Here is a 7,923-nt window from a genome sequence, read left to right as displayed (position 1 = left end):
AAACATGTTGATTTTAGAAGACAAATATGTGAACTTGTAAGATAAGTTTTCTATATGTATGCCATACAATTAGCTTATTTTGCTAGCTATTAATAAGTGGTTAATATATTGACCAAGTTTCTATCCTACTAATTAATTACAAATACATGTAAAGACAAAATAACGTCTATAAAGCTTTTAAGAAGCTTTTCTAAAAAATATTGTAAAATAATTTTATTTTTATCTACTTCTACTTAATCATATAGATAAATATCACAATAAATATGTATGTCCATGATACTCATGTCTTAATTTGTAAGACAAGTTTCATATATGTACACCACATGATTAGTTTGTACCACAAGCTACCAATATATATGATACATGGCTAATTTGTTAGCCAAGTGTTCAACCTATCAATCACCTTTAGACACATGTAAAGATGAAATCATGTCTATAAAGCTTCTTAAAAGCTATTCTATAATATATTATCAAATTAATTTATTTTTATTTACTTCTACTTATTTATATTAATTAGATAATTATTGAAGTAAATATATATGTTTGTAACAAATTTCCACCTTCAAGAACCTCATCAATTATACTACTAAGGAATAAATCACTCCTATTGAAGAATTCTTATTATTTTCTTTATGGTTCTTTTGCAACAAAAATGGGAGTATCCAAAATAACACCAAATTGAAAAACAACTTGCAAATTTGCTAAAAATCTACTATAACATGCTACATTACTTTAAAAAAAAGTTGAATGCATGAAAACATCCTATTATCAATTATTGCATAATATTAGAATACACTGAAATAAGAATCAAAACATCATTGCACCATAACAATAACAAGTCATCAATTGTACATTGTAAGTATTCACAAATCTCAATTGAAATAAGATGATAATATACCATCAAAGAGGAATGATGAATAGAAGTTGAGAAGAAGTGTTGGTGATATCTAACTTATACATCTATCTCTATGATGTCACTTTTGTCGAGATTAGGATTAGGTTAATATTATTTATTTTTTAATATGGCCAAATTATCCTACTATATATAAAGTAACTTATCATCTAATGGAAAGTTTAGTTTACTTATGAACATTTGCAAGACTTTGATGTATCTATTAGAAACAAGTCCAGATGATACAAATGAAAATGTTCTCTTGAAGTTAATAAAAAGATTGTTGTATTAGTGTGTATACAGAAGAGTCAACTTCAAGTTTTCTATGAACTATCATCTTTGTCATCCACCATCTAAAGCAAATTTTGACTCAGAGTATTGTAATGGTAAGCTATACATTTTTGTAGACTTGACAAATGCTTTGCTTGATTAGTTTGCTCACACTAAGAGTTTTTTTAGTAGTGTAAAACATACAACATTGCCTTGGAACACAAAAACCACTTAGAGCAAGTTGTCATATGTTTTAATATTACGTAATAAATCAAAATCATGTCATAGAATGGCATACCAACTCTTTACTTGATTTGGTCCTACAACTCGTGATTAACTAGAAGAGAATGTTTCACCTCTTAACATAGGAATAATAGTAATTTATTGTTTCTATTACTAATTATACTACTCTATATTTTGATAAATAACTAATCTAATAAAGTTTTGATAGTAAAATGTGTGTTTGTGTATGTATGTGTATGTTTTATTTTTCATTATGTTTTTGGTAGTAATGCATAAATGAATAGACATTTGACATCTCTATTACCTATTGCTAGAGCAACTAGTGAAGAAACAATTCTTCTTTGCTATCTAAGGCAAAAAATATTACACAATATGAGTTTATTCCTTGAGTATTTTGTATATGAATTTTAGCCAATTTTTTTAGTTAACATAGAGGATTTCATATCAATTTATCAAAATTTGAATCCATCCAATTTTTAGTCAAATATTTGTAAATAATCTTTAAAAAATAGTCATATTATATGTTTTTGGAAATTTTGTTTATATTAACAAACAACATAGTCTATGTTGACACTAAGTGGATATATGCAAAATAAATACATAAATGGAATGTACACCGAAAAAAAAAAAAAAAAAAAAAAAAAACCTTTTTTCCTATAAAAATTGACGAACTCGGTAATTTTGAAAAAAATTGCATTAAAACAAACTTCAGAAGAAAATACACAATGTCTATCTGCATTTCTTTGTCTGAAGTTTACATTCTAATATGGTTGGTTTAATTGAATAATTTCGTAAGTGTGAAAATGCTTTTTTACCTCATCTCAATGACAATTTGAATGAAATAGACTGCTACAAGTAAAGAATGTTGATGGATATGAGGACAAGAATTCGGTCTTCAATTACAATTTCTACGCTCACATCTTCATTCTTTGCACACCGGCAGCCAGACGATAGTTTTTTTTTATCTTTTTCTGAATATGAAACCTCTTCCTTTGATGACCTTCAATGATCTCTGGGACAACACATCCTACTTCACCTGCCGAATAAGAATTCAAACCTCGCTCTGCACACAAAGAATTCCTTCTATAAAAAGAAAAACTAATCTCACTAGCTGATCAGTCAATAATCCATCACTTTGCCCCAACTAGAGACAATTGCTTGCATCCTCGCGTGACTTCCACTACGTAATCTAAAACTAGTCGACGAGAAGCTCTTCTGAGTGCTCATCCCTGCGACCCATGTAGGAGGAGAGAGCAAGTAACAGGAAAAGGAACTTGCATCAATGCCGAACCTCTGGGTACCCAGAGCATCACTGCTTCATCATCTGCAAAGCACAACAATATGGCCAGTTCAATCCCATGGACAGTTAATCTTCTTGACCGATTTTTAAGACATGGGTAGAATCAACTTCCTGCAGAGTGTGGGATGAATAAATGTAGCAAGTGGTGAGAAAACGATATTGATCATCAGTTCAAAAGCTTGTGTTGGAGAAACAATTTATGGAAGAACGAAGCTGGCTCGCTGTGTGACAGAATTGTCAATCCTGGATTATACTCTATTTGGTGGAGTCCAGTCGGACAGGGAAGGGGTGTAGGGAAGAGCTTGTTGTGGGGGTTGTTGTTGTTGTTGTTGTTTTTGCGTAACCACTATTACTTCACTGGCGCTGGATTTCCGCCCCGCACTTGAGATTCGTCTTCCAGAGCTCCACCCCCTCCTCCGACTCGTTTGTTTTATTTCACCTTCTGTAGTCTTCGTCTGGATGTGAACCAACATTTTATAGGCGTCGTCCATGTGAGGTCGCTCTTCAGGTCTGCTTCGGGTGCAAAGTAGCGCCACCCCCAGCACCATGGCAATTTTTTGTTGATGTGTCGCCAGATCGGTCATAAGTTGGGGATCAAGGACGTTTTCTAAAGCTTTGGAGTTTGACACTGTTGCACGGACCCATTCAGGCAGGGTTTGGCCTGGTTCAAGTCTATATGGACTCCTTCCAGTTATCATTTCCAGCAGTATGATTCCGAAACTGTAGACATCGCCCTTCTTGCTCGGAACTCCTGATTCTGCGATCTCTGTTAAATATGCAGGAAATTCGTTATCTGTTAAAAATATGCCGGTCTATAATTAATCAACTGCGCGACGCCATCAATTCAACGAGAGCCAAGAGAGAGCAAGAAAGCCTAATCTATAACATCATATAACCCACATGCATCATCGGAGTGAAAAAAGTAGAGCAGAATTGTTTTATACCTGGAGGCATGTAGCCATGCGCAGTAGTAACGGGCGTTGAAGGGGACAATGTCGAACTAAACCCTTGTTGGGTCAAAATTCTCGCCACTCCAAAATCACCGATCTTGGCCTCCATTTCCGCATCGAAAAGGATATTTCCAGGCTTCACATCGCCATGCACAATTGGGTTGCTGCTCTCGTGGTGTAGGAACCTTAAACCTTCGGCAACTTCCATGGCTATCTTAAACCGCAGGGTCCAGTCGAAAGCTCGAATCACTTCCGAATCCCTCGGAGAATACAGCAAAGATTCTAGGCTGCCGTTGGGCATATGATCAAGCACAAGAGCCTTGATATCAACAGTCGAACAGTAACCTAGAACTCTCACCAAACTTCGGTGGCGGATGTGACCGAGGACTTCAAGCTCCGCATCCAACGCTTTATCTGCTTCTTCTTTTCCTTCAACGCAAGTAACTTCAAGCCTCTTCACTGCGACTACAGTCTCGTCCGGGAGAACTCCTTTGTAAACAGTGCCCACTTTCCCTGCTCCTATGTAATTGGCTTCGCTAAACCGGTTCGTGGCCGTCAAAATTTCATCCAACGTGAGTTTCAATTGAAGCTCTGCAGAGACTTGTGCCGAGTGCCTGCTTCCCTTCCCTTTCCGTCCTTTGTAGCATGCGATAACATAGAACAGTACTGACACTAACACTATCAAACCTGCCGCACTCCCGAGCGCGATGTAAATGATCGTGCTGGTTGCGATCTTACCCGAGCCGCATGATTTGTTCAGAATACTTCCACAAAGTTCAGAATTGTTGAGGAAGCTTTCCGCTGTGACACTGTCATGGCTGATGATGAGAGGCAGTTCGCCTGACAGACGATTCGATGAAACGTTCAAGTACAGCAGTGAGGTGAAATTCACAAACGAGCTGGGGACTGCACCCGAGAAGTTGTTGAAAGATCCATCGAAGACCTTGAGATTAATCAAGTGCTCCAGAGTCGGAAGGGAACCTTGGAGGATGTTATGAGAAACGTTGAGCTGGGTCAAATTAGGTAATGATCCATCCCGCACGGAGAACTTCCCCGTCAAACTGTTGCTAGCAACGTTGAGCTTAATTAAACTGATGCAGTTACTTATGGCCTCAGGGATGCTGCCAGAAAGTTTGTTCGAAGAAAAATCAATCCGCGTCACCATGTTCAACTCGCCAATTTTGTCTGGAATGCTACCTGTGAGTTCGTTCTGCGCTAATAGAAAATTCCTCTTCAACGAAGTAGAACGAATCGCCTGCGGAATACTCCCGCTCAAGCGGTTGTTTGTCAGGTCAAGGTCTTCCAATGCAGGAAACGTGGTAATGCTCGTGATGTTTCCCTCCAGGAGATTGTTTTGGAGATGAAGTACAGTCAAATTCTTCAAGTTTTGAAACGGGATGACACCTTGGAGATCGTTGTCACTCAGATCAATATCCCTGAGCTTGGTGCAGTTCGTTAGCTGTTGCGGTATCGTCCCATTGAGATAGTTCTGCGCAATGTCTAAGGCCTCTAGGAGATTTAGTTGACCAAAAGCAGAAGGCAATGTGCCCGACAAATTGTTTCGTGACAAATTCAGATTTCTCAAGGTTGAAAGGCTGCCAATCGAAGTTGGGATTGTTCTCGTTAATTTGTTGTTGGATGCATCAAGGGAAGTGAGGTTCTTTAAATCTCCGAGTGAAGATGGCAAGGCATCCGTTAGGTTGTTGCTTCCGATGTCTAGAATCTGCAAGGAGGAAACCAAGCCAAGCTCCGAGGGGATTGTACCCGAGAACTGATTCCCGGACAAATTGAGAACTTGCAACTGTGAGAGACGCCCCAGTGCTGAAATAAGACTTCCCTGGAGGCTTCGGTTGTAAAGGTTAATTGCTGTTACCCTTCTTCTTGTGCATGTGATCCCCACCCAAGGTCTGCAAGGATTTATCACCTGACGCCTGCCTATGGGTTTCCAGTAACGTGTAACATTATAAGGGTCTCTCGTTATGGCCGCCTTGAATAGTAACAAAACGTCGGCATCCTCTTGCAACGTTTGTGTCGAGTTCATGGTCTGCAAGGAAAAAAGAAAAAAAAGAAGAGAAACTGTAAGACTTCGAGTTCTGCTTGGGCACTGTAGGAAGTACTGAAGCGAGTTATGACTTTTGAATCAATGCAGACCTGGCATAATTGTTTAGGCAGCCAAAATCTTGTTTAGAAACAGTGGAACGACTCAGAAGACTGCAGGTTAAATCAATGCTCACGTAGTCTCCAAAATTTCCTAAACTCCTCCATAATCGCTAAACAGAAAATCATCTCTCATCAAAATTTGAAAGTACTCTACATCTGTACGTATCAAAAACCAAATCAACGTGAACATTGTATGAAACTAGTCTAAAAATCTATTTTAAAACAGGTTTATATCTTAAACGGTACAGGAAAGTAGAAATCTCCATTTATAACTCGAATCCAACATCAATGCCAATTTCCTATACATGCCTGCCTTCATGAAGAGAAACATTGCAAGTACTTACCGTGGAGTTTTCCGCAAGTTTCCTCCTGTTGCTGGCCATTCCAATTGTCATAAAAGAGACCTTTGTCATAGAGCTCCCATTCAACATAGCCCCAGACCCGCAGTTCACTGAGGCCAGACAGCAACTCACGAAGAGAACGAGATACAAAAATGATGATGTAAGTCCTGGTCGTTTTAAAGGGAAGCATGTACTACTTGTCGCCATGCTGACGGTAATTCTACTCTTGTGATCAGCAATCACTGAATTCTCCTGACATTGTCGATGGACGTCCACTTCCTGCCTTCTCTCCCCGAGACAAAAAGAACGAAGATTTCCCTCCAGCATATTTCTAGAAATTATCAATTCGTTCCTGTTCAATCTATGCCCTTGTGTCTGGGTTCTACAAGGGTTCTGATTGTGGATTATTAGTTTAACTAGTCTTGCATATCAAACTGGCTCCTCAGCCTCCATCTCATAACAATGTGCGCAGTTCTCTAAATCAGGCCATGGATACAAGCAACAAGAACCCAAAAGTACTGAACTCCAACTCAAAGTGCTAGAGATTCACACAAACCCCGGTGCGGTCTGAACAATCACCACTCCACAAGAAACCAAGCCACAACAATATGAAGAACCGCGAACCACAGGATAATCCAAAGAAACGCTGAGCAACATCGCAAAGAAACTCCCTTAACCGCGAAAATCCACCCAATTCTGCACCAACTGCGTCCCAATGTCTCCACCCTCTTGCTGCACTGGAATTCTCAGGAAACACCTCCTCCTGCTGCAGGTCTCACACGTGACCGAATCGTCCACTCCCCTCAAACATTCCAACGCGAAAATACACGTGCACGACACCATCCCTCACAGAATTCCCCAACACCACCGCTCCCACCTTCAGAAAGCCTCATGCGGCATACACAACAACACTACTGTCACCAAGTTCACCATCTCCCCACCCCCCCGAAGTGCAGTAACCGAATACCCAAAGATTTGGTCCCGCCCTCCCTCTCTCTCTCTCTCTCTCTCTCTCTCTCTCTAAACACAAGCTACAGCGACAAAACAGTTGGTGATTGATTGCGCCGACACCTGGTCAACATGGCGCAGAAACACCAACCAAACTCCCAAGCTGCACCCATCCATCATCTACTACCCTACGACCACCATATTAGTTCCATGCGGAGGGGGCGTGAGGGCGTGGTGGATGGGCTCTATCATCAATGCCATCACCGCAGCCCTGCCCCGCCCTGGTCAATAAGTAAGTCAGTGAAGTAAAGTGACCCCGCTTCCACTCCGAGTCGACGACGACCTCGTCGTCTTAAAATGGAGCAGTGCCATCGCCCGCGACTCGCCCGCCATCCCCCTCGCGCCTCTCCCGCAACTTGACGTCCACCGCCACAGCACCGTTTCTCACACTCACTCACTCCTCGACTTTGTCGCCCTCGGACGAACGAACGAACGAATTAACGATTGCAACCGTCGACTCCCGCTTCGTCGACGGCGACTGACGCCATGTGCCTTCGGGAAACTCTCGTCGTGTGGGACGAGCCGTAAAAGGTGAAAGGTTGAGGACGCCTTTTCCGGGAAAAGGCGCTTGGCACTTTAGTCATGCTCTGTTCGAGGCGTCTGTAGTTCCGTTGTGTACGTATCTGGTGTACATATACTCGACGCGTATGGACTACGGGTACATGTGTTTAAGTCGTTCATGTTCATGTCCAGTGTGGGTCCGTTGTGTACTATGAAATCGTTTGTGTGGGAGAGTTCATATTCTATTTGCTTAACACT

At 40.7% G+C, this 7,923-nt stretch overlaps 1 protein-coding gene across 1 annotated transcript; it reads right to left on the bottom strand.

The window, feature by feature from the left end:
- Nucleotides 1-2,280: 2,280 nt before the first annotated feature.
- Nucleotides 2,281-7,077, bottom strand: LOC112280767 (uncharacterized). The gene is made up of 3 exons (XM_024516574.3): nt 6,160-7,077; nt 3,650-5,699; nt 2,281-3,471 (listed from the first exon to the last, which is right to left on the bottom strand). Exons 1-3 carry the CDS (start codon nt 6,481-6,483, stop codon nt 2,954-2,956), a joined length of 2,892 nt encoding a protein of 963 aa, XP_024372342.1. The 5' UTR covers nt 6,484-7,077; the 3' UTR covers nt 2,281-2,953.
- Between the last annotated feature and the right edge of the window lie 846 nt (nt 7,078-7,923).

Source organism: Physcomitrium patens, chromosome 4 (genome assembly GCF_059467195.1).
Source record: "Physcomitrium patens ecotype Gransden chromosome 4, ASM5946719v1, whole genome shotgun sequence".
Taxonomy (NCBI): Eukaryota; Viridiplantae; Streptophyta; class Bryopsida; order Funariales; family Funariaceae; genus Physcomitrium; species Physcomitrium patens.
This window is presented reverse-complemented; position numbering and strand designations above follow the sequence as displayed.